We start from the raw sequence: 26,863 nt of genomic DNA on the forward strand, positions 1-26,863 counted from the left end.
TAGAAAGAGATGAAATACTGCCACAACACTCTATTTCAGCTGCTTGGGTTTAGAGTCAATTTCCCCATGACAACAACAGAATGAGTTAGAATCTGAGGAGTTCTCACAAACCCTTTGGAAAAGCATAATCAGTGAAGAGATGATAGCGCTAAAGAAAACACTGTAAAAGCCAGGTTCTCCAGGCACTCCTTTGGGAGCTATTCAAAAACAAGAGCTGATAAAAAGGTATCAACAAAGAGAGTTGAGATGGACTTCCCATAGGGAGCTACTAGGCAATAGCATTGCCACTTCATCACTGGCACTTTGCAGAAAAATTTGACTTTGAGGAAGTGCAAGGACAGTCAATGTTTACTTAAGGGGCTAGTAACACTAATATCATCAAAGAACCCAACAGTAAAAAATGGGTATAGATGAGAATCTTTTTATTTTCTACCTCTCTCTTTTTCCTTCACTTCAAACTTGGCAAATATTTATAACCAAACACAGCCAAGTAGGTACCAATTTGTTGGTGAGACGAACTGAGCAGAAAGTTTGGAAGGGTGACTATTTTGTTGACTCATTTGCAAGACAAATTACTCAAGAAAATATTCCAATATTACTTGGAAGAAAAAAGAAGAAATAAATGTTAAATTGACAACTTAAGAGACAAATAGGTATCTACTTAACTCTTAACAGAGATTAGACTTAAAACCTATAGTGCCTTACCTCCCTCAATAAAGAGTCAATTCCTCAGCAATTTTAACAACATAAAGATTAATAAAAAGTATCAATATAATTATACTTGGGGGAAGTTTTTGACAGCATAAAAAATTTTAAACACAGTATTTTGTAACTTTTTAAAAAAGCTTTTGTTTTTCTGTCAACTGAGAACTACTATTATTAAACTACCTTACACATATGGTTATGTAGAAAAGTACTTCTGAAGGAATTCATACTATACAAATACGTAGTTTATCTTAACAGAGTCATAGTTACTGGCAAATTGAACACCACAATGACTGCAATGCCTTTTTTTCCCCTGGCCGAGCCACACTGCTTGCAGGACCTTAGTTCCCCGACCAGGGACTGAATCCGGGCCACAGCAGTGAAAGCAGGGTCCTAATCACTGGACCACCAGGAAATTCCCTGAAATGCCTTTTAAATACACTGAATCAACCTAAATTCATGTGCTAGGTCACTCCTTTATTATACCAAGTTATGATTTAATGCAATGGAAAATTACATAGTCATTCAATCATTATCCTATCTTTTCCTGTTTATGCTAATTTTTAAATATTAGTAATTGAGAACAAGTTACATTCACAAAGAAATTACCAATAATCACATAATCAAAGAGAAAAAGTTGTACTTACTCTCTTTTCATGCTTTTCATATTCCAAAGTGCTAGATACCCATCAGAAAAACCAACAGCAAGCTGATTTGTCCGGTTTATGTAACTAAGGGTTGAAACGGCTGTTCCTGATGGGCTTACTAATTGAAAACACAGATGGCGTCCCTCTCGCATCACATTTTCTCTGATGTGTGGTACTTCAGCTGGGATACCAGTTATAACTTCAAGGTCTGATAAGTAAATAAGTAAGACAAGTAAGATTAACAAACTATAAACAGCATAAAAGCAAGTGTGTCGCCCATTATTCAAGCAGCAACTGAAAACTACTGGGGTCAATTAAAATAAGATTAGTGATAACAAAGCATACTGAACTATAAAATAACCACCTTTATTTTAAATGCTATAATTTTCAAAGTACATTTAATTGTATGATTTCTTAAAAATCTCATAGTACACATCAAATATTATCTAAAGTAGACTTTATTTTAAAAGAATTAAACAATTTCCTTAACAATCATAAATAAAGCTGATGGTTTCTTTACTCAAATTTAGAACTAACAACCTAAATATTCCCCTTGGAGAATGGCTGGTTCCAAGTCAGAAGCAGAAAATATATAAGATGAGCCTGGCACATCCTGTGCCAGAAATCTAGGAAGCTATCAAAATCTGAGGGGATGTGTCAGACTACATGAAGGTGCCTTCGTTAGTAAAAACAGAACATTTTTGAGCATAAGACAATAATGAAAATGAATAAAACACATTAAGTACAATAATATAAAACCCCATGAGTTCCTGCCCTCCTTACTCACAAGAGACCTTACTGAATTGAAACACTGAAAGTAGCTGAGTACCAGCTTCTTACTCTGAAAATTAGTACTTAAATAGTAATATAAGCATTTATTCTCCCTTTTCTGTACAAACTGTACTTCAAGGTGAACAAATAGCCCTAGTTAATCAGAAAATTATTCTTTAGATTAACAGAACTTTAAAGTCATCTTTTTTTTGCAGCCCTAATGACACAAGAGACCTAGGCAACAATCTCAATGGATGCAACAAAGTATGGTTTTTCAACCTTGGCTCCACTGACATCTTGGGTCAGATATTTCTTTGCTGTGGGGGCTGTCTTGTGCTTTATAGGATGTTCACAGCATCCTTGGCTTCTTTCTACCAGACGCCAAGTAGCATCATCTCCCTCCAGTATTAATGGCCAAAAATGTCTCCAGATATGACCAAAAATCTAGAGGGCAAAAAATCACCCCCAGTTGAGAACCACTGGTACAAAGGTTGATGGATCATGCTGTCGTCATCTGAACTCACTGATCACTAAATATGAAACAAGACACCATGTGCCTCCTGCTGTGATACATTATGAAATACCCAGCACTTCTGAAGTATACTTGTCAAGTGTTAAATCAATCTAATCAGAGCTAACTTACAATTGCAGAAAATACAAAATGTGAATGACATCACATGAAGACACACAGATAATTCCAAAATGTGGGGCATTTTACCAGATAACTAACATCTTCAGCAAGTCCGTGGCACTAAAAATAAATAAATGAATAAGGAGAGGACAGAGGGAGGACTGCTCTAAATTCAAATAGACATGAGAGGCAAACCGTCAAATGTAAGTCCATGTTTAATGTCGTTAACAGTGGTAAACGGCATCATGATTATGTAGTAAAATAACCGTTATTTGCTTTAGATTAGTACAGAGTAAAAAAGAGAGAAGGGTGACTTCCCTAGTGGTCCAGTGGTTAAGACTCCGTGCTCCCAATGCAGGGGGCAAGGGTTCGATCCCTGGTCTGGGAACTAAGATCCCGCATGCCACACGGTGCAGCCAAAAATAAAAATAAAAAAAAAAAAAAGAAAGAGAGAGAGAGAAGGGGGGAAAAGGGAAATAAAAGAGAACAGATGCACATATGGGTAAATTTTGAAAACTAACTTGAATTTAGGTAACAGGTTTGTGGGAATTTTTATACTGGTCTATTCTACTTGAAGATGTTTGAAACGTTTAAATAAAAAAAAATTCAGGCCCATTCATTGATATAACTGTTGTGCAAGAGCAGATTCCTTCAACGCTGTTATGAAGGGGGAAAAAAATCCTATCACATTGTACTTGAATGATTACCCTCCTAATCCATTCTGCTTGATTTTTCCCCCCCAGAAAACAGCAAGTGATTACATTTTGCCAAAATAACTAGTTAATAAATGGAATACTGTAAACTTATTTAAGAGAATAAAGTAGACTCTATATGCACTGATATGGAAAGATGTATAAGGAATACTGTTAAGTTTGGAAAAGTTGCAAAATAGTATTTATAGTATGTTTATCATGTTAGGAACTTCATTTTTTATGTTGTGTGTGTTTCAGTGAAGTCTAAATAGCTGTAATTATAAATTACTTCTGTAAACAAAAAATTAATTTTGCATTAAACCCCAAAACTCAACTTTTTGTATGCTATAAAATTCAATGGCTTCCTAATTCTCATAATTGAGAAACAGATTCTGATCTTTGATTACAATCCAGAGAGTTTCACTATAAAATTACCCTTGTGTTGAATTTAACTACTAACTATTGACTCCTGAAATAAAGCATGTTTCAACTCTACTATTTTGATCTGAAGAGTTTTAATTATGAATACAGGTATTTTAATTAGCCTTAGACCTACAGCGATATCATCTACAAGCCACTCTGGAACAAAACTCCATCAAGACTAATTCCTTCATCAATTTTCTACAAAGAGCAGTTAAATCATTTCTAATATTCTACAAATTCATTTTTAGTTACTGTTATTTATACTAATCAATTCTTTTCATTTAAACTTTACCCAGGATTTTATTAAGATCAATCAGATCTTAATACACATCAAATTTCCAGGTATAGTTTCCATCATTACGAGAATTTTTTTTGCCTTAAGTGCATGTGTGGCCATTATTTCTACCAAATCAAACTTTTTTACGTCATATTTTGCAGATTTAAATTTTGATCAGATAATCTGTTTCCTCAGTTAATTTCTGGTCAAACATAATTTTTACCACTTGCAGTTTTAATCAGTTTTATTACATACCAACAGTTCTTATTAGTTATACTCATTATAAATTGGGACAAAATACTGATTATTTGTATCTATTTCTTAGCTGATCCATAAATAAACAGATCTGCACTAATATTACAGGACTATTTTTTTTTTAAGATTTATTTATTATATTATTTATCTTTGGCTGCGTTGGGTCTTAGTTGTGGCATGCGGGATCTTCATTGAGGCACACGGGCTTCCCTCTAGTTGTGGCGTGCAGGTTTTCTCTTCTCTAGTTGTGGCGCACAGGCTCCAGGGAACGTGGGCTCTGTAGTTTGCAGCACGCAGGCTCTCTAGTTGAGGCGCCTGAGCTCAGTTGTTACAGGGTGTGGGCTTAGTTGACCCGCAGCACATGGGATCTTAGTTTCCTGACCAGGGATCAAACCCGAGCCCCCTGCATTGTAAGACGGATTCTCTACCACTGAACCACCAGAAGTCCCAACAGGACTATTTTAAAAATCAAGAAGGTCCTCAAGGAATAGTCCTTTCCTGAAACTTTATTGGTAATACACACATTTTTAGAAGTTTTTAGGTTAGCTCTCCTCCCTACATAAACCAATCAAGTAAGAGTCTCATAAATCACAAAAATAACAAAACAAAAAACACTTGAGAAGTAGATTTATAAATATATGCATTAGTATTAAAGGGGGAAAATTCTCTCTCTTCACTTAAGTAGCTTTAGTTCTATTTTAGGATGTTATTTTGTGAGGGAAGACTTTTAAATTACTGTTATTTATTGCTTTATTTCTATCTTGGGCTTACTGTAGGAACATAAACAGTATGCCAAAAACACTATGTTAGATCCTACATAGTTGGATAATTTTATACTGTTTGATAAGGATCAAGATATTATACCTTTCAGCCCTTCTTCTGGCATTTACTTAATAACGTGAATATATTATTCAAGTGTGTATCTGGAAATATATCCCTATCTCTTTCAAGACCTACTTTAGTCTATAAACACTTCATCAATAAAATAGAATAACTCATGCAAAACATCTCCATAGTGCCCAAAACAATAAAAGAGGAGCAAACAATTTTTTTTAAAACAGATACATAAAGAAGTTTCCATATAACGTTTTTTGACTATTTAAAAAAAAAAAAATCAATCCATTGCATCAGAATACTCAGGTGCTTAATTTCTGGTTTCAAGCAAAGAATGACTAATTAATTACCTGATGCCTCTACTTCATTCTGATTGCCTGACAACTCATCCAAACACAGGTCAATAAGAAGGATCTGTCCAACATCAGTTACCACAGCTGCCACACCAAAAAGCCATCGTAGACTTGGGTGTAAATGCTGAGTACTTGCACTGGCTCCTCCATGATTAATTATAGGTTCAATAGCTGTTACCTAGAAAGCAGAATATATCATTTGCTTTTCTTATACAAAGTGAGAAAACACAACAAATTCTGAGGTTAAAGCAGGTTATTAGTTATACAGATGTTAACATTTTCCAATACGGAATCACAAATCTGCATTTGACACTTGCAAATCGGAATAACATAATGAAATGTTCAGATATAACAAGAATTACATGATACAGTTGGAATAATAACTCATGTTTATCAAGACTTTACTATATTCCAGGCATTATGCTAATCAATTCACAATAACCCTTTGATATCAGACTATATATAATTATCCCTGTTTAAAGATGAAACACCCTGAGGCTTAGAATAGCTGAGTTATTCAAGTCACACAGTCATTAAGTATAAAACTGAAACCTAGATTTTTCTCACTTTAAAACTCTTAACCAGCTACTGTATAAGTATATAGCCTCTCCTCTAAAGAGGAGTAAAAATAAATCATTCCAGAAAAATTTACTGTTTACACTTTTTTAAAAAGGTCCTTTTTATGCCCTAAAGCCTGAAGAGGTCTAACCTTCTTTAAAAGGGCTACATTATAATGGACTTCACAAAAAGCTTTGGCAGTAACTGGATCACTGACATTTAACAAGGACTGAAATTAGTTAAAGAAAATCATACTGTAGCTACATCATGGAGTTGTATTCTTCCTCTTCATCTCATGAGTCAAATTTTAAATGTCTGTACCTAACAGTCTGTATTTTAGTTTACACTTAGCTTTCCTTCTGTTTCTTATTAATTCACAAAAATTAATTAGGTATGATATTTGATAATTAAGTATTTGGTGATTTCTACTATAACACTGATGAATATCCTAGAAAGAAAAGAGGAAATTTGCTATCAATGGTTTATGTGTTAATGTAAGGTTAAAGTTTGTTTCAGGCTGTAATTTATTATTACAGGCAAAACCCTGGCTTTCTCAATATTTCATTAGTACACAAAACATTCCTTAGTGTTTCTAATTCTGAAAGCTGTAATTTCATGGATTGTCTTCCTTTTCTAAATTATGTAATAATGTCTATAAATACTAAAGCATGTTCTCTTTAATTCCTTCAGTGACGGGTAAGGGATCTGTTTGCATTCCTCATATAAATACTATACATGAAGTTATCGACAATGCTACCTTAATTAATTTTAAAGTGAGGCAGTTAAAAGCAAATTTAAGAGGGGATACTGTGCCCTAGTCAAAAAAGAGCTAGTGGGGGCTTCCCTGGTGGCGCAGTGGTTAAGAATCCGCCTGCCAACTCAGGGGACACGGGTTCGAGCCCTGGGCCAGGAAGATCCCACATGCTGCGGAGCAACTAAGCCCGTGCGCCACAACTACTGAGCCTGCACTCTAGAGCCTGCGAGCCACAACTACTGAGCCTGTGTGCCACAACTACTGAAGCCCACGCGCCTAGAGCCCGTGCTCCTCAACAAGAGAAACCACCGCAATGAGAAGCCCGCACACTGCAACAAAGACTAGCCCCCGCTCGCCGCAACTAGAGAAAGCCCGCGCGCAGAAACGAAGACCCAACGCAGCCAAAAATAAATAAATAAAATAAATAAATTTAAAAAAAAAGAGCTAGTTGACTGAACTCCTTTTGAAGGTATCTATCACTCCTCTCCCTCCCAATCTTTTCTTTCCCCTATATTCCACGTGATATCAACCATTCATCCAATTAAGCAACCAATAATTTATCTAACTCTTATTCCTTCTCAATTACTCTTATCCAAATGATCAACAAGTCCTGTCCATGTTACCTCTGGAATCTACTTTGAATCTGTCCCATCTTCTCCATTTCTTATGTCACTTCCTCGGTTCAGTCCATCATCCTTATTTACCTGAACTACCCCAACCAAATAGCTTTTTACACTACAATTCCACTTTAAATTTAAAATGATTTCACCACAGACTTTAGGAGGAGGCCCCTAACTGCAAATAAGGCCATTCACAATCTCAGTCCTCATCATTTCTGGCACCCACTTCCTCCTTCCCTTCTCTCCCGCCATTCTCAATAAGACTAGTTTTCCAAATGTTCCATACACCATGACTTCTTACATGTTGGCCTTTTTGCCTAAAACGTCCAACCTTTTTGAACAGAAATCATCCAGGTGTTCTCCACGTTCCAAGTGCTAAAATTATCAAAGCACTTATTATATTTATGCTATCATCCTATAATCTGTCTTCTCCCACTATACTACAAGCCTTTTTGGACAGCATGGACCAAGTTCAATTCATCCACTTACCCCCAAAATCTAGCACATAGCTTGATTTACAGTAAGCACTCAATAAATTGTCAAATAATTCTGTCTTTAAAATCATCATCACTGGCAAGTACATATAAGATACCAGGCTATAAATTACTTCAGACCCCACATTAGCCCACTGGGTTGGTTTCCTCACTATAAAAAATTATTATTTTGTCATTAAGCCCCCTTTTAACTTTAAAAATTCTATTCTATGATGATATACATTACATACATATATATGCATACATACCTACATAAACTTTTGTGTGTAAAGTGCATACTTCTTTCACACTGGTAGAAAAAGAATTCTACTCTTCCATGATTTTTGTCTTTGTATTTGTAAGTGTATACATTTTCTCACCATGTAAAAAGAGCAGTAATAAATCTGCTGAAGAAACAACCTGAATTCAAAGAACTTCTGTAATTACTACTGGATAAGATGCCTGGCATATCAAGGCATACATATGTTAGAATTAATAAATGGTGAATATAAATGAACTCACTATTTAAATATATTATTCACATCTTAAATGGTAATAAAGACATATTTTACATATTGCTACAAGGCTACAGTCTCAAATTAAAAGAGAAAAAACAGAGGCAAGGAAAAAATGCCATAGTAATGAATATAATATTTTTATAAACTTTTGGTGCCCTCATAAAACACAACTGGATGTAAGAACAAAATTCAGATGATACTTTTCATATAAAAGATTAGAACACTACATGTCATCACTATTTTTACTTTGTAATTTTCTAACCAAGAATAAGGAAGTTATATTTTAATTTTTTAAAAATTTCATTGATTTACGTTGTGTTAATTTCTTCTGTACAGCAAAGTGACTCAGTTATACATGTACATAGATATATATTCTTTACATATATATACATATTTTCTTTTCTATTATGGTTTGTCACAGGACATTGAATACAGTTCCCTGCGCCATATGGCAGGACCCTGTCGTTTATCCATCCTGTACATAATAGCTTGCCTCTGTGAATATGTAGCTCCCATCCCTTCCCTCCCCTCCCCACCCCCACCCCCACCCCACCTGCGGCAACCACAGTCTGTTCTATCTCTGAGTCTGTTTTTGTTTCATAGATATGTTGAATTGTATCATATTTTAGACTCCACATATAAGTGATATCATATGTGGAGTCTAAAATATGATACACTAAAATATTTTAGAGTCTAAATATTAGACTTTCTAATATTTCTGACTTACTTTGCTTAGTATGATAATCTCTAGGTCCATCCGTGTTGCTGCAAATGGCATTATTTCATTCTTTTTGATGGCTGAGTAATATTCCATTGTGTGTGTGTGTGTGTGTGTGTATATATATATATATATATATATATATATATATATACACACACACACACCACATCTTTATCCAAGGAAAGTTTTATTTTAAATGTTATGTTGCTTTGATAATATATTTTTAACCTCTTTATTTTAAACTTTTTAATGAAAAACAACAAACTTCCATAAAAGTAATCTAATTACAAATGTATATAGCTCAATGAATTTTCACAAAGTGAACACACCCATGTAACCAGCAGGGGTTCGGTTTTGAAAGCAGAATGTCCACATATCTTAAGCAGTACCTACCCTTCCAGGAAGAACAACTGCTTTAACCACTCTTGATAAACCAAGGTCATAAAGACAGAGAACACTCCCTTCTGCTTCTTCCAATCCAATTAACAATCCAGTTCTCTTCTGCCAAGAGAATTCTTTCACAGCTAGGACTACAGGAGGCTGTTCATTCACTCCACTGAATCTATATGCAGACAACCGCTCTCCTGTTAGAGAGTTTACTACCTCAAGTTGTGGACCACAAGCCAAGCAAGCAAGTCCATTTTTCCCTAGAAGAAAAAAAACAAAAATGTTTCTTATTTTAATATTGTATATATACAACAAAACTAAATAGCAGTTAGCTCTTTTGCATATATAATATACAGCTCATTATCTCCAAACTGAAATCTAAGCATTTACAGAACAGAGTGGTCCTCTAATTAGTAAAAATAAATTGAACAACTACTAATGCAATAATAAAGTAACCATTCAGTAAAGGTACCATGTTATATGCTTAAATACATTCTCTCACTTACTCCTTGTTACACCCCAATACAGAAATAAGGCAGCTAAACTTTCATACAACTGTATGAATGAATGACTTGCCCAAAACCCACATGGCTATGAATACCAGAGCCAGAAGTGGATCGCAAGTCTGTTTAACTCCCAAACTCATATTTTTACTACATTATACCTTAAGAGTTAAACTAGGTGTTATGGGAGTTATAAAAGTATAACTCATGATCTGTCACTGAAGAGTTCAAAATCTGAGAAGACGAGACATAACCAGTATAATAATAGGAAATATCAGAAGCCCTTCTTGGCCCCTGACTAGTCATGTCTGGATTTTATTCTTCATGCAATCTAAAGTAACTGGAGGGTTTTAAGCAGGACAGTGACAATCTGATTTACATTTTTAAATGTTAGTCCAGCTGCTAAGCAGAGAATGGAAAATAAGGTGGGACCAGAGCAGAAGTAGGGAGATGGTACCCTATGCTTGGTTGGTGGTCATGAATACAGAAAAGTGGATTGACTGGAGATTCATCTCAGAGGCAGAACTAAAAGGATTTACTTGCTGATGAATAATATATAGGGAGGTGAGTAATACAGAAAAATCAAGAACTAGACCCTGAATTTTCCCTTGAACAGCTAGATGAATGATGTTAATTTTTACTACTAAATTTGTGATGTCTACCAGGCATCCAAACAGATAGCTGTATATACTAGATTATAGCTGAGAGAGGCTAGAGTTTTAAAAAAAAATAGCATGGTACAGTGGGGACCAAGAACGCACGGGTTCAAAGCTCATTTTTGCCACTTGCTTTCTATGTAACTGGGACCAAGTTACTTAACCTATTTGATTCTCAGTTACATAGAATAGTAATAGTGCCTAATGAGAAAAACCTAGTAGTTACCTCAATGAAAAATTGTTACAGTACCTAGCATGTAAGAGTAGTACTGTTATTACCTTCAATATTCAAGAGAATAGCACTATAAATAGCTAAATTACTGATCTATATGTTTCGTTGTCTTCCTGCTAGGCAGGATGGCTATAAAACTCATTTTCAGAAAAGTCTTCTGCAATATATTTCACTAGACTGAAATCCGTAATTTAATGGTTTCTCTGGTCTAATTCTCTGCTGTATTATATAATGTAAAACATCATTATTATTAAGATCTTGTTCAGATTAATAGAATTAAGAAATAAGACTTTCAGAATATATTGTATCACCTAGGGCACTACAATCAGGTTTTTCTACTCATAAGACTGTTCAGGTTCTAATCTAAACTCATCACCGATAAAACTTACTAATTATAAAGGAAAACCAGCCATGTATCATTTCTACTTTCCAAATGCAGATACTCAATACTAAGAGATATAAAATATATGGTATTGCAAAAAGGAAAAATGAACTATAATACCCCAGGAGATTCAATGAAAATGTGCTCAAGTAGGTAGAAATTAATACGTATGTACTTGTAGACGTAATATACTTATATAAGACCAGTCTAAGCAGGTTCTGCTTTTATTCTTCCACATTAAAGGAACTGCAATATATGCTTAATATTATTTATCTTAATATATGCTTATTATTAATCTTATTAAATTTAGCAATAATGTTGCTAAATTTTCAGCAACATTACTTTACCTGCAGCAAACTTTCCACGAAGCACAGAGTCTAATGTTATTTCATCTTCTCCAAGGGCTTGGATAGTCACTTCTGGGAATTGTGCTGTTACAGTCACTTGTGCTGTTAGGTCTCGCATACTTCCACTGCAAATATTTTTTAAAGTAAGATTATTATGATATATTTGTACTATAACACACTTGATTATCTCTAGCCAAGGGGAAAGGGAAAAAAGAAAAGAAAAAGAAAAAGCTACCATACAAAAGTAAATAAACTGAAACTAAAATCTGATTATGAACTACACATTATGTGCTTTGGGTCTGAGACATTCTCTCCTAAGAAAGTATTTCCCAAACAGACTTAGGAGGGTAAAGATTCATTAAGCCAGATGTCCTAAGGACATACATGAGTGCCTAGATTCTTCGAAGACTGGGTTCAATGCAATTAATCTTATTGCTTCATTTACTCTCAAAGAACATTTCACACACAAAACAGGAAAAATTGCTATTATTTTAGAAAAGTTACCACTACAGTAAAAGAGGAGAAAGTCTATGAAAAATGTCCAAACCCACAGTAACCTCAGGAATTGAGTTTGGTACATGTCTTTAACTGCACAGAAAAAAATCTAAAATTATCTTTCATTTACAATGTATAGAACAGTAGATTTCCTAAATGACTCTTCCATTGTAAACAACGAAAAATGATGGCTGAAATATAAAAGTATCTTTTTGAAAGATTACGGAGTTGGCAAAGCCAAAAGTGGAAACAGTAGGAATGTTGGAAGATATACAAGCTGGCTTGGGTCTTGAGGGTTAGCTACTAAATCCAGTTCTGGTGACCCTGATCTTGTTTTGAGCATCCTGAGGTCCACAGAGGCTGAAGAAAAAGCTTAGGGCTAACCCCCCCAACCCCCATTAAACTCCATAGGGCTATATCATCAGCATAAAAGTGAGTGAGACAAACACCCTCTGTGCAGGACTGCGAGCAATAAAGCTGTTCATGTTGACCATGGCTGAAAGTTTCTACACAGAAAAAGAAAATTTCCCTTCATACAAATTAGTGGCCAGAATTCAAGCTATGGTACCAGAAAATATTCAGGTGAAGAATACTATAAAGTAGTCTCAGGTTGGTAATGCTCCAAGCAACCCACAGAAACCACCAAATATTTGAACTCTTTGGAATCTCAAAGAGTTCTCAAAGATGAAGTTCCAAAGAAAATGAGCTTACAATCAAAATAACAAAACCTTAACAAGGATATCAGGATCAAGAGCCAGCAGAATCAGGCTATCAAAGACTTCATTCAGATACTGAAAAGATCAGAGAACAGAAAATAAGTATGTTTAACAGGTTTAAAGAAATCAAAGATTTAGTTTGCTAATGAGGAATAAACTTTAAAAATTATAATGAAAATTGGTCAAGTAGATTTGGGGGGAATAAAAGAACTTCTGGAATGAAAAATGAGGTAAAATTTAGAACTCAATGGGGAAAAAACCTCAATGGAGCAATGAGAATGTAGCAGCTACAGTGCAACAACATGAACAAACATCAGAGTACATTATTAAACAAAAGTAGAAAAAATACATGCAGAATTACATTTATATAAAGTTTAAAAGACTACAAAACTAAAAAAAATATTGCCTAAGAATACAAACACATGTAGCAATAGTATGAATAACACAAAGGAAACCATAAACACAAAGTCCACAATAGTAGTTACCTATGAGAGGAGAGAAAGGGGAATGGAATGGAGAAGAATACACAAAGGGACTCCAAGTAACGGTAATTTTCTTTTTCTAAAACTTGGTAGCGAGTACATAGGTATTCTTTGCATCATGGTTCTTCATAACTTACAAATATTCTTTTGTACCTACTTAAGTCAATAAAAACAAACTCAAAAGATAAGAAAAGCAGTGGAGAGAGAAAATGTAGCACAGAGAGACAAAAAGATGAGTAGTTAAAAGTTACAGACAATACAGGGAGAAAATCTAACATACGTTTATTCAGAATCCCCCCAAAATATAACATGAATAGCAAGGAGAAGGCAATATTCTAAAAGATATTTCCCAGATTTATAGAGACAAACTAATTCTCTGAAATCAGGAAGACCAGTGAATCCTAGGTCAAATAAAAAGAAATGACTTTTCAACAACAGTGGAAGTCAGAAGTCTGGAATATCTTCAAAATTCTAAGCAAAAATAGTTGTCAACATATAGTTTATATATCACTGAAATTATCCTCAAAAACAAATATGAAAACACATTTTTGGACAAAAACTGAGTTTAGCACAAACAGATCCTCCCTTAAAGGGAATTCTAAAAGAAGGCTTCAGGTAGAATAATGATCAGACACAACTTCTGAGACACAAAAAGAATGGTGTGTCAACGTACTGGTAAATAAATGGAAAAATCTAAAATATGGACAACATAACAGCAACAATAATAATGGTCAAGTACTGGATTTAAATAAAGCATCTGTAATCCTCTTGTTGTCTTGAGAATGAAGAGACATTTGACTTATTTTAGACTTTGTTACATATCCAAGTGGAAAATATATATAGGAAGAGGCATACACAAGAATGTATATATTAGTAGAAAGTTTCCTTAATAGCAAAATACTAAAAATAACCAAACAAAATAAAGAGAAATTTGTTTTATCAGATTATAAAAACATACTATTATTCAATACATTATAATAATTAAAACTGTAATAATAATATGCTAGTAACGGACAAATAGATCAATGAAACATAATTTAGACACAGAACCACAAAAATTTAGTAGATGATATAAGCATATTTGGATATTTCAAATCAGAGCAGAAGTATGGACTATTCAATTAATGTTACCAGTACAATTTGTTCCAGCAAAGAAGTTACACGTTGGTAGAGCAAAGTTATACACATTACCCACACACATACTATACACTCCTCCCCTAATATCTAGAAAATGAATAAAAGTATATGTGTGTGTGTACGTACATCATGAAACAACACAGAAGAAAGAAGGTGAGTTCAAAAAATCCATAGAATTCTAATATCCTTCAGTTTGGAAAGAAGTAAACTAAAAGGGTGAATAGATAACCCTAGGAAAATTCCAGGTCTAGAAGCCTCTCATTACATACTACATACCATTGAACCTCATCAGAGGGCCACATTCCAGGGCACTGTGCTGCTTTATTGGGAGAAAGGCATTAACATCCAAAGGGGTCTCCCTGGCAGGAGAGTGATACCAAGTACAAGTCATTTTACTAGGTACATGGTTCCCCAGCAGGGACTACACGCAATTGTAACACTCAGCCCAAGCCATTCTCAGAAAATAAAATCAATACTATCAAACTGAAACCTATGGCAAAACAATAGTTAACAGCCACCCTTAATAGATCTTTCTTAAAAAAAAAACAACAAAAAAACCCACCACTTTTATAAAGAAATGACTGATGTGTTAAAATTATCATAAGCTTAATAATTCCTGTCCTTTAATTTTAGTTTTTTCTTATAAAATTAATTTTCTAAAAAATAACATTTATAGTCTATTGCATTTCATAAAACTAGTCTCTGTATAAAATCTTCTATCCATGTATCTGACTACAGAGGTGTCTGAAATACAAAACATTAGTACTATTTACTTTGTGTGACCCAAATTTGGGGTGATTTGTTCCTTTCTTTATACTTTTTTGGTATGGCTTGGATTTTTTAAAATGTTTTTCATTTTTATAAAATCAATTAAGAACTTTTTAAAAACAAAAAAATCTAAAACAAAAAACTTTGAAAATACAGGAGATATTTAAATAATCTAAGATGGGAAGAAGGTGCAAATCAACCTAATATTCACTAACAATCAAGAAAATGCCATGTTAAATCATGATACCGTTTTTACCAATCACTGTTAAAGGTATAGGGAAAACACACATGCGCTTATACACTCTTGCAGAAACATAAACCCCAAAAGCCTTTTTGGAAGATAATTTGCCAGGCCCTAATTTTATGCGGACAAATCTTTTGACTTGGTAATTCTAGAATTTTTATTTCCTACAGGTAAAAAACTTATATCCTTTACCTCATCATCATATCATCATACCAGATCATCAGGAGAAAGAGATCCCTGCTACTCCATGGCTTCAAATACTGTATGACAGCAACACCATATTCTTTCCAAAGTAACAGACACTACTAACCATTCCCTATGTGGATGCTTCCACTGCACCTCACATTCAACATTTCCAAAATGAAACAATCTTTCTCCCTCCTCTCTACGGATTTGTTCCTTTTCTTCTGTTTCTTCTCTCAGTTAATGATTCCATCACCTACCCAGACTTTGAGGACTTGGTTAAAACAATGATTCTTCAAAAAAAATTTTCCTTGTCCGGGTTAAATTACAATTCTATTTGTTCCTGATGAACCTGGTACTTCCCCTATCATGGATGGTACTTATAGCACTCTGTAATTTCCTCTTTGTATATATACCCAACTAGAAAGTTCTTAGGGGACAGATTAGATCTTACTTATTTTAATCCACGTAGTTTCCACACTGGAGGGGGCAAAGAATATTGGTTGACTACATGAATAAATGGTTTCCTTTTCCTCCCCTTACCCTACAATACAAGTGGTCACCAAAAACTGCCCATTTTACCAAAAAAAAAAAAAAAAAAAACCCACCAAACCTCTGCCTTCTAGTCCATTATTTCTCTTCCTAGTGACTCAGCCTTTATCAAAAACTAGACTAATGGTCTTTTGATCTCCAGTCTCCTGTTCTTTCTGGTCATTTGATAATTGGCAAGTACTTATTCTCACTACCAATTTATGTGAAAAGAAAAAATATATTTGAAAAGGTTACTCAAAAACATGAGTTATAATTTTCCGTCCAGGCTATGAATGCTATTTTCTGGACAAAAATCTGATAAACTACCTCAAAAAACATGTATGTCACCATTAACTCAAAAAACTCAAAAAAAGTTGTGTTTGAGACTTAGTAGTTAAAGTGTAAGTTTTTTTTTTATCCAAAACAGATCTAAAAGTATAATCAAATATAAAGTAATTAGACTATTATTACTATAACAGAGTCAGTGAGAAGTAATGACCATTAGCCTCTTATAATTATATTAAAATCTTATATATACATGACAGTCCTAGGCTCAAGCTTTAGATGCTGAAAGCATTATGTTTTCATAAAGTGATTGTATCCCTCTCCTCCTAAGTATTTTAGTACCAAAGAAAATTTTACACAAATTTAGGTAGGAAAGGCCACAATCACATTGTTATTACGTTGGTTTCACCTCTGACGGCCTTCTCTAGTCTTGATTTAAAAAACCAGTGCAATGGTAAACTGAAGTTAACACATTTTTCCTATTAAACTTAAAACCCAAATCATTTCTCTAGAGCTAAAACCTCCAAAATTCTGTACATTTTGGGTAGCTTTTCCCAAAGTACAGTCAGTGGAGTGTTCATGGACATCAGGCAAAAAAGTTTCATGATCACTGCAATTCAATCAAGATCACCCCAACAGAATTATGAGATGACTTCCACAAAGTGATTCTAAAATTCATCTGAAAGGTGCACAATAATCAATTTTTTGAAAAAGAAATATAATAAATGTTCCATTTCTCAGGCTGGATGTGTTTTCTGTTATGCTCTTTTTAATATAAAACAAAGATTACGATGTGGAAGTAGTGGCTCAAACAGTCGCAATATTTAAAAAGAGAACTGTAATTTCCATTCCCAATATATTCTCCCACCTAAAAAAAAGAAACGAAATATGTGAAAACAAGTTGTTCAGACACCAGACAATAGGTAGCACAGGACAGTGGTCCCTAAGAAAAGAAAAACAAACAAGATGACCTCTAGGACTGTCTCAGGTTACCATGTATAGCGTGTATCCAGGACACAGAGCAGAGAGAGGGAACTCACATAGAGTCCAAGGGTCGCCGTGAGTTGAGAAGACAGAGTTGAGAATTCCAAAGGTAGCTAGAATTCAAAGGGCAGAGTACTGCAGTACAAAGGGTCATACAAAGAGCTCCAGAGATTTGCAGTGGGTTCTCTTGAATCTTCACATGGTTAATACAAGCATGTAAGGAAACTACCAGAAGCCAAGAAATAAATCATTGGAAAAGCAGAGGAGAAACAATCCCCAAAGTGTATGCATGCCCAGGTATAGCTCCAGAGTGAAAAAAAGCCTAATACATGGGCACTGAGTAGAGTACTCAGAAAGGTACTGACTGCTTCAGTAGTGGGGAGAAAAATTAGCCCTTGTCTAAAGGCTGCTCTGGTCTAATGCTCAAAAAGCAAGCCTCAAAAGAATCAAACTGTTTCCAAGAAACTTAGCTGCATCCCAAAACAAAGCTCAAGAGTATATAAATGATTGCAAAAATATTCAGTACTCAAGAAAGTAAAATTCACAATGTCTGGCGTCCAATCAAAAATTGACAGGCACGCAAAAAGCAGGAAAATATGACCCATAATAAGGGGAAAAAACAACAACAAATAGAAACGGACCTAGAAATCACACAGAAGTTAGAATTATTAGATGAGAACAGTAAATCAGTTATTCTAGCTATAGTCCCAAGTCCAACAAGATAGAGGAAAGCATGAACATGTTAAGGAAAGACTTGGAAGATATAAAAAAGTCTAAATTAAATGTCCAGAGAAGAGAAACACATTGGATGGGATTAACAGATTAGACACAGAAAATATTAGTTAACTTAAACACCCACAATAGGAACTATCTAAATAAAATGAAGCACAGAAAGAAAAAGGCTGGGGTGAGGAGCAAAAGAAGAGAGCATCACTGAGCTATGAGGCAACCGCAAGTGACCTAATATGTGTAATAGGAATTTCCAAAAGGAGAGGACAGAAACATCTGGAAAACTAATGGCCAAATTATTCCTAAATTTGATGAAAACTACAAACTCATAAATCAAAAAGGTCAGTAAACTTCAAGCATGAGAAACATGAAGAAACTCCACCAAAATATTAATACATCCTAATCAAGGGACAAAAAGAAAATCTTAAAGTAGCACACTGCAGAGCAACAAAGATAAGAATTACAAGAGACATGTCACTGAAAACAATGCAAGCCAGAAAAGTGGAACAATGTATTTTAAGTTCTGAAAGAAAGAAAGCTGTCAACCTATAATTCTATATCCAGTGAAAAATATCTTTTTAAAATGAAGGCAGGGCTTCCCTGGTGGCGCAGTTGTTAAGAATCCACCTGCCAATGCAGGGGACACAGGTTTGAGCCCTGGTCCGGGAAGAACCCACATGCCGCGGAGCAACTAAGCCCATGTGCCACAACTACTGAGCCTGCGTGCCACAACTACTGAAGTCCATGTGCCTAGAGCCCATGCTCTGCAACAAGAGGAGCCACAACAATGAGAAGCCCGCGCACCGCAACGAAGAGTAGCCCCCACTTGCCGCCATCTAGAGAAAGCCCGTGCGCAGCAACGAAGACCAAATGCAGCCCAAAAATAAATAAATAAATAAATAAATATTTTTAAAAATAAATTTTAAAAAATGAAGGCAAAAGAAAGACCCTTCAGACACAGAAGAACTGAAAAGATAGTCACCAGCAGATCTGCACTACAAGGAATGTTTAAGAATTCCTTCAGGCAGACGCAAAATGATACTAGACGGAAATCTGGATCTACGTAAAAGAATACAGACAACCAAAAAAGGTCAAAACACTTTTTTTTTCTTATTTTTAATCTCTTTAAAAGACAGTTGTCTCTTCGAAGCAAAAATGACAGCAATATATTGAGGAGTTTATAACATATTTACAAGGAAAACAAATGACACAATGGCACAAAGGCCTAGAGAGGAGAAATAGAAGCATATTGTTACAAGCTTCTTACACTATACACGAAATGCTATGATGTTTGAAAATAGACTATAGTAATTTAAAGATGTACACTAGAAACCTTAAAATAAACACTAAACACACACACACACACAGATATAATAAGCCAATGAAAGATAAAATATCAACATAAAAAAAGTTAATCCAAAAAATGGTATAAAAAGAGAGAAAGAACAAATGGCTAAATGGGAAAAGAATCTGAAAAAGAATAGATACATGTATACGTATAACTGAATCACTTTGCTGTACACCTGAAACTAATACAACATTGTTAATCAACTATACATCAATATAAAATAAAAAATTTTTAAAAGAACAAGTGGTACAAATAAAAAAATAGGAAGATGGTAGATTGAAACCTAACCATATTACATCACTAATTACATTAACAAAATGACTTTAACATTCTAATTAAAAAGCAAATATCAGTCAGACTGGATAAAAAAGCAAGACAAAGTTTAAATAAAAAGCTTAGATAGGTTAAAAGTAAAATAATGGAAGATATATCATGCTAACAACCAAAAAAAGGCAGAAGCAGCTTATTAATGTCAAAGTAGAATTCATGGGACTTCCCTGGTGGTCCAGTGTTTAAGAGTCTGCCTTCCAACGCAGGGGACGCAGGTTTGATCCCTGCTGGGGGACTAAGATCCCACATGCCACAGGGCAACTAAGCCCGTGCGCTGCAACTGCTGAGCCCATGCGCTCTAGAGCCCACTCACCACAACTAGCGAGCCCAAGTGCTGCAACTACTGAGCCTGCGCGCTCTGGTGCCCACGCACCACAACTAGAGGGCCCAAGCACCGCAAGGAAGGATCCCGCATGCCGCAACAAAGATCCTGCATGCCACAGCTAAGACCTGACACAGCCAAATTAATTAATTAATTTATTTATTATTTTTAAAAGTAGAATTCAGAGCAAAGAATATTACCAGGGATAAAGAGGGTCATTTCATAACAAGAAAGGGGTCAATTCTGACACATAGGAGTTCAAAAAAATGTTCAGTGACTGAAAGAAAAAGTTTTCCAAATTTAGAAGTTAGCCTTTGAATCTATAGGGCAAAAATTGGCTTCTGGTTTCCAGACCTTTCAAATCCCATATTTACAGTGTGAATTTTAACATTTTAAGCACACTGAAGAGAACTTCTAAAAATTATATTAGAAAGAACATCTTATATAAAGACATATCTATATATACGTCTTCAGAAAAACACATTAAGCGGCTATGTTCAGTACTATACAAAATTAAGTACAGTCCTAGCCTGACATGCCAGTATTGGCAACCTCTAAAAAGTAATTTACAAAGTTTCAAATCCTTCCAAGGTCTAGATAGGCAGAGCAAGAACACTGTGCCTAATTTCAATGAAAATATTGTCCACTGTCTTTATAAAAGCACAGATGGATTTTCACTCCCTTCACAAAAACTTTCAGTGACTCTCCTACTGAATATAAAAACTGACATCTTCAGCCACAGGTAATTAAGGCCCTCCACAATCTGGCAGTCTCAGACTATCTTTACAATGTTTGTCTCCCCACGCCCCTTCCTTCATCAGTTTACTACTGCCTCGCATATTCATTCTTTTATTTATGCTGTTCCCTCCTCTACCTCCTTCTGCCAAAGCCCCATTTAAGGACTAGATTCCCAGTGTGGTCTGGGTAGATCAATCCTTTTCCTATTTACTCTCATCTCTGAGCTCACTCCTTTCCACATTTATGTTAGCAATCCTAAAAATAATTTTTGAAATCCATCATTTGTATTTGCCGGTCTTCCCCACAATACTATGAATTCCTAAAAGGCAAAAATCATACCTTATTCCCGTGAATTCCAGAGGGTCACAATGCCTTGCAACTAACAGGTCCTAAACATGTCATAAATTAGGATAGCAAGATACTAGCAGGGACAGGAAAAGACATGTTGAACAATAACTAAAATCAATTTTTAAAAACTCAATATTCTTAAAACCCAACGAGAAAACAAACAACCCAATTAAAAAATGGCCAAAGATCTAACAGACACCTCACAAAAGAAGATATACAGATGGCAAATAAGCACATGAAAAGATGCTCCACATCTTATGTCATCAGGAAAATGCAAATTCAAACAATGACCTACCACTACACACTTACTAGAATGGCCAAAATCCAGATGCTGACAACAACCTAATGGTGGTGAGAATGTGGAGTAACAGGAACTCTCATTCACTGAGGCTGGGAATGCAAAATGGTACTGCCACTTTGGAAGACCGTTGGGCAGTTTCTTACAAAACTAAACATACTCTTACCATATGATTTGGCGATCACGCTCCTTGGTATTTACCCAAAGGAGCTGAAAACTTATATAAAACACAAAAACCTGCACACGGATATTTTTAACAGTTTTATTAATAATCGTCAAAACCTGGAAACAACCAAGATGTCCTTCAGCAGGTGAACTGATAAACAGTGGTACATCCAAACAATGGAATATTATGTAGTGCTGTAAAGAGTTACAAGCCAAGAAAAGACGTGGAAGAAACTTAAATGCATATTACAAAGTGAAAGAAGCCAATCTGAAAAGGCTACATAGTGCATAATTCCAACTATAAGAAATTCTGAAAAAGGTAAAACTATGGAGACAAAAAGATCAGTGATTGCCAGGAGTTAGTAGAGAGGGAGGGATGGAGAGGGGAGCACAGAGGATTTCTAGGGTGGTGAAACTACTCTGAATGATACCATAATGGTGGATACATGCCATTAGACATTGACCCAAATCCATAGAATGTGCAACACCAAGAATGAATAGTAATGTAAACTGTGGACTTTGGGTGAGGATGTGTCAGTGCAGGTTCATCAATTGTAACAAATGTTCCAGTCTAGTAGGGGATGTTGATAATGGGAGAAGTTATGCATGAATAGGAGCAGGGAAAGCGTATACTGGAAATCTCTGTGCCTGCCACTCAATTTTGCTGTGAACTTAAAACTGCTCTAAAAAATAAAGTGTATTAAAAAGAAAAAGCTCAGGGACTTCCCTGGTGGCGCAGTGGTTAAGAATCCGCCTGCCAAGGCAGGGGACAAGGGTTCGAGCCCTGGTCCGGGAAGATCCCACATGCCGCGGGGCAGCTAAGCCTGTGCACCACAACTATGGAGTGTGCGCCCTAGAGCCCGCGTGCCACAACTACTGAAGCCCGCACGCCCAGAGCTCGTGCTCCGCAACGAGAAGCCACCACAATGAGAAGCCCGCGCACCACAACAAAGAGTAGCCTCCCGCTCGCCACAACTAGAGAAAGCCCGCGCGCAGCAACAAAGACCCAATGCAACCAAAAATAAATAAATAAATTAAATTGATTCTTAAAAAAAAAAAAAGCTTAATATTGGATCCCACTTATTTTTAAGTGTACATTGCTTCAATATTAAGAAGCAAAGCAAAATTTGCAAAAGTACTAGGAAAGATATTGACACAATACGAAAGATCAGTTGTGTGAAATACACACATCCTAGAAGGCTGCTAAACTCCACAACAGAAAATAAAACTCTAATCTAGTTGTTCAATAATTATAATGCACCATATACTGAGCGAACATTTCTACAAAACATTTTGTATGCATTTTTACTTTTAAAAAAACAACTAAGAATTATGATATAAATGTAAACTAGCCATGGACCCAGAAACGTCCAGCCTTTCAGCAGTTGTTCTTTCAAACTTAATTCAAACAGTTACCAATCACGAACTACTTTTAAAACATTGCGTTGGGAAGGGAATGCAAGGGCAGAAAGATGACCTACTTCCTGACCTCAAGGAGTTTACATTCTAGGAGATACATAATCAACCATGAAAATAAATGCTACAATAACGGTGTATATTCTGTGAGATCCCAGGAAAGAACTGGGATAATGAGAAATGAAAGAGTGTATAGAAAAGATGGCATTTAAGCTAAGGAGGATTTGAAAGCTGAAAACTTGAAAAAGGCAGAGATGGCACTCCAGGCTGAAGGACAGGCGCAAAGGAACATTAAAGTACATCTTCAAGAAAATGGGCCCAGGATTGGGGATGATTCTGGAATAGCCGAAGCATAAATTCGTGAATAGTTGAGGGTGGACAGTAGACAAGATTTACTGTAGAGACCGTTGACGTAACCTAGGGAAATGAGACTTCATTCTGAAGAAAACGAAAAATCTCCGGAAAATTTTTATGGTTAGGAAAGAAACAATGTTTTGTATCCTCTTAAATCGAGATGTGTCCATCTCAAAACTGCTGTATAACAATCTTTAAAAAAGAAAAAAAAATGGTTTTTTTGGTAATTATTACTGTTCTGCGAATCGGTGACATTCTGGCACTAGGTTATTGAAAAATTAGAATCAAAAATTACAGTACGGGGAGAATGTAGACTTTCCCTAGCGCTTAACACACTCAGAGCATACCTCAAACATTAACTTGCGCTGGGCTTGTCATCCCTAGTCAAATCCTCCAAAATAAGTAAACCTACCCTAATTTCTTCTCTCCTTACAGACTTAATCAATGAAAGCTCACTAAAGAAAAGTCCTTAACATCTACTGGCTCTTTAAGATATTTTAAGACTACACTCAAGTTTAGAGTTTCCAAGAGACCTATATTTTAACCTCAATGACCCAGGTTCTTATCAAATATCTTCTCAAACTGCCCATTTGAAAAAAGATAATAACGGCTAGTTTGAACCTCGTTGGCTTTGAGAACAAATTAACCTCCCCACGCCCCCCCCCAGTCCACGAGTAACAAAAGTAATCGTCCTCAAGTTTCCAGGTGGCACAAGCAAGGCAAATTAATACCCACTCCAAGATGTACAGTTATTTTAAATCTCCTTTATCGAACCAATTCACTGCACTTTTCAAGTCACGAGGCAAACTTCTCCGCCCGGGACTCATCCTAGCCAGGCCCAGGAGCATGTGGACCACACACCAATGTTAAGACAGACTCAAAGTACGAGCAGGTTCCCCCGGAGGGGAGGCCCGCCAAGGTCTCAACCGCACCAAAGAACAGTGGGGAAGAGGCGCCGCGGTCCAGGCCGCCGGGAGGGCGTGAGCACCCGGCTGCCGGCGCGTTAGGCGCGGGGGCTGGACCCCGAGGCGCCTCTCCGCCGCCATGTGCCGCCGCTCCGCCGAGAAGGTTATATAACAAACTCCCGGAGCCCTGGAGCGTGCCGCACCCGCCAACGCCCGCATTCGCCCCCTCGGGCCGGCTCCGCGAGTCGGGCCGCTCCGCGAGCCGGGCCGCCGCTGCTCGCTGAGCGGCCACAAGCCCGGCCTAGGCCCGGAGCGGGGAGGGCCCGGCGGGCCAGGCGCGGCGGGAGAAGCCGGGCCGCCGCTCCAGGCCGCGCCGATCCGTCCTCCACCGTCCCGGACAACCCCCTCCTTCCCTTCCCACTACCTGAGAAGGGCGGGTGACCGAGCCGCCGCGGCCGCCGAGTCCAGGGGGGCGCGAGGCTAGGCGCGAGCTCCTCCCGCGCGGGTCCGTCACAGCATCTCCCAAGAGACACAGCCGCCACCGGCAGGGCGCGCACACCGACAGGGCGCGCACACCTCCGCACAACCCCCGCGAGTGCCTTCGCTGGCAACAGGCCGGCCGACCGCTCAGCGACTAAAACGCAGCCGATGCCTGCGCCGCGGCCCCGGGTCCTTTCCCCAAGCGACTCTGTCTCCTCCGCTCGCGCAGCGAAGGCCCCGCTTTGCGCATTACCACCCGGCCGACACACAGAGTCCCAAACAACCAGGAGGGGAGGGGCGAGGCGGGGAAGGGCGGAGAGAAGTGGGAGACAGAAAGGACATCTCGGCGCGGGGACCTGAGTTCTCGCGAGTGTTCCGGCCTTGGGCGCCGGCTCTGCGGGAATTTCAAACTCTCTGCGAAAGAAGGTGGGGGAGGGAAAGGGAGGAAAGGGAAGCAGGGTGGGGAAGGGCAGGTCCTTTTTGTAAAATAGGATCTCCCCACCTCCAAAGAGCTGAAGGGAAGAACGACTACGAACCCCACAATGCCTTGCGCGTTAAACCGCTCTGGTCGCCCAGCCCTCGGGCCCAGTGCGGAGTCGGGAGTGGTAGTCTGTACCCGAAGTAGCGCCCGCGTAGCGGTCCCGCTGGGTGTCTAATGTGACGGGAGAGTCGCCGCGTTATCTTCTGGCTCCGCTTGCCGGCGGCCGAATGATAATCTTTGCCTTCGGTGTTTTTCTTTCTCCCTGCTCCGGCTTTCCGTGCCAAAAGTGGGCGCCTGACTTTTGGGGAAACGCTTCTTTCCCTTTCCTCTGTATTTTAAACATCCGAGTGTGCTTTCGTGGCCAGAGAAGTTCACGAGGTCTAGTCTAATCTTCTAAGTCAAAATTTTACCCCAAGTCAGTGTTGCATGTTTGGTCACCCTGGGGTTTCATTGTGGAATTTCTTTTATTTGTTGTTAGTATCTTTGAAGTAAGTCCCAGCACCACACACTCTTCAAACGTGTGGTATATATCCAAATAGTAAATTCTAAATAAAAGAATTATAATGGGAGGTAGAGGTAGGATTCTAGCAGGCCACGTTTTTTTTTAATCAGGAAAGTTTATTCTTTTCTGTTACCCTTTCCCGTATGTTTCTTGTCAAAGGCTGTCTTTTAGAAATGTAATATCCTTTTTTCCATAATTTTTGTTCCTTTATTGACAGCAACCTCTGAACGTGACATTTGTTTGCAGAAGGTACTGGGCTAAGTTGTGGTGGAGAAGGAGTTAAAAGAGGTTTTGGGGGACTTCCTTGGTGGTGCAGTGGTTAAGAATCCGCCTGCCAGTGCAGGAGACATGGGAAGATCCCACATGCCATGGAGCAACTAAGCCCGTGCACCACAACTGCTGAGCCTGCGCTCTAGAGCCCGCCAGCAACAACTACTGAGCCCACGTGCCACAACTACTGAAGCCCGCATGCCTAGAGCCCGTGCTCTGCAACAAGAGAAGCCACCGCAATGAGAAGCTCGTGCAGTGCAACTAAGAGTTGCTCCTGCTTGCCACAACTAGAGAAAGCCCGCAAGCAGCAACAAAGACCCAACACAGCCAAAAATAAATAAATAAATTTATAAATTTATTTTTTTTAAATGGTTTTTGGTTGTTTGTCTTAATTATTTTACACTTCAAACAGAAACTACTCTGCAGTCAGATGTGCTAATTCATGTCCTTGCTTTGCTCCCCATTCTACACTTCCTTTCCTTGGCAACATTTTATGCCCAATTCATGGGTGCTGTACTTCTTGGTAGTCTGAAGACCTGAGTTCTCAACTCAGGTGTGCTGCTAATGAGCTGTGTGACATTAGGAAAATCAAGTGACCTCTCTGGGCTTCGGT

The 26,863-nt window shown here is 37.4% G+C and overlaps 1 protein-coding gene across 2 annotated transcripts in view; it reads right to left on the minus strand.

The window, feature by feature from the left end:
- The window catches only part of AHCTF1 (AT-hook containing transcription factor 1), an 81,032-nt gene extending 55,745 nt beyond the window's left edge, over positions 1 to 25,287 (minus strand). For both annotated transcript variants that reach the window (XM_068541718.1, XM_068541717.1), the window contains exons 1-5: positions 24,942 to 25,287; positions 11,740 to 11,864; positions 9,626 to 9,879; positions 5,586 to 5,766; positions 1,353 to 1,560 (exon numbers count right to left, since the gene is read on the minus strand). In XM_068541718.1, coding sequence (XP_068397819.1) covers positions 1,353 to 1,560; positions 5,586 to 5,766; positions 9,626 to 9,879; positions 11,740 to 11,857 — 761 coding nt within the window. In that variant the 5' untranslated portion in view covers positions 11,858 to 11,864; positions 24,942 to 25,287. The remainder of the gene's footprint in view (positions 1 to 1,352; positions 1,561 to 5,585; positions 5,767 to 9,625; positions 9,880 to 11,739; positions 11,865 to 24,941) is intronic.
- Positions 25,288 to 26,863: the final 1,576 nt, after the last annotated feature.

This window comes from Eschrichtius robustus, chromosome 3 (genome assembly GCF_028021215.1).
Source record: "Eschrichtius robustus isolate mEscRob2 chromosome 3, mEscRob2.pri, whole genome shotgun sequence".
NCBI lineage: Eukaryota > Metazoa > Chordata > Mammalia > Artiodactyla > Eschrichtiidae > Eschrichtius > Eschrichtius robustus.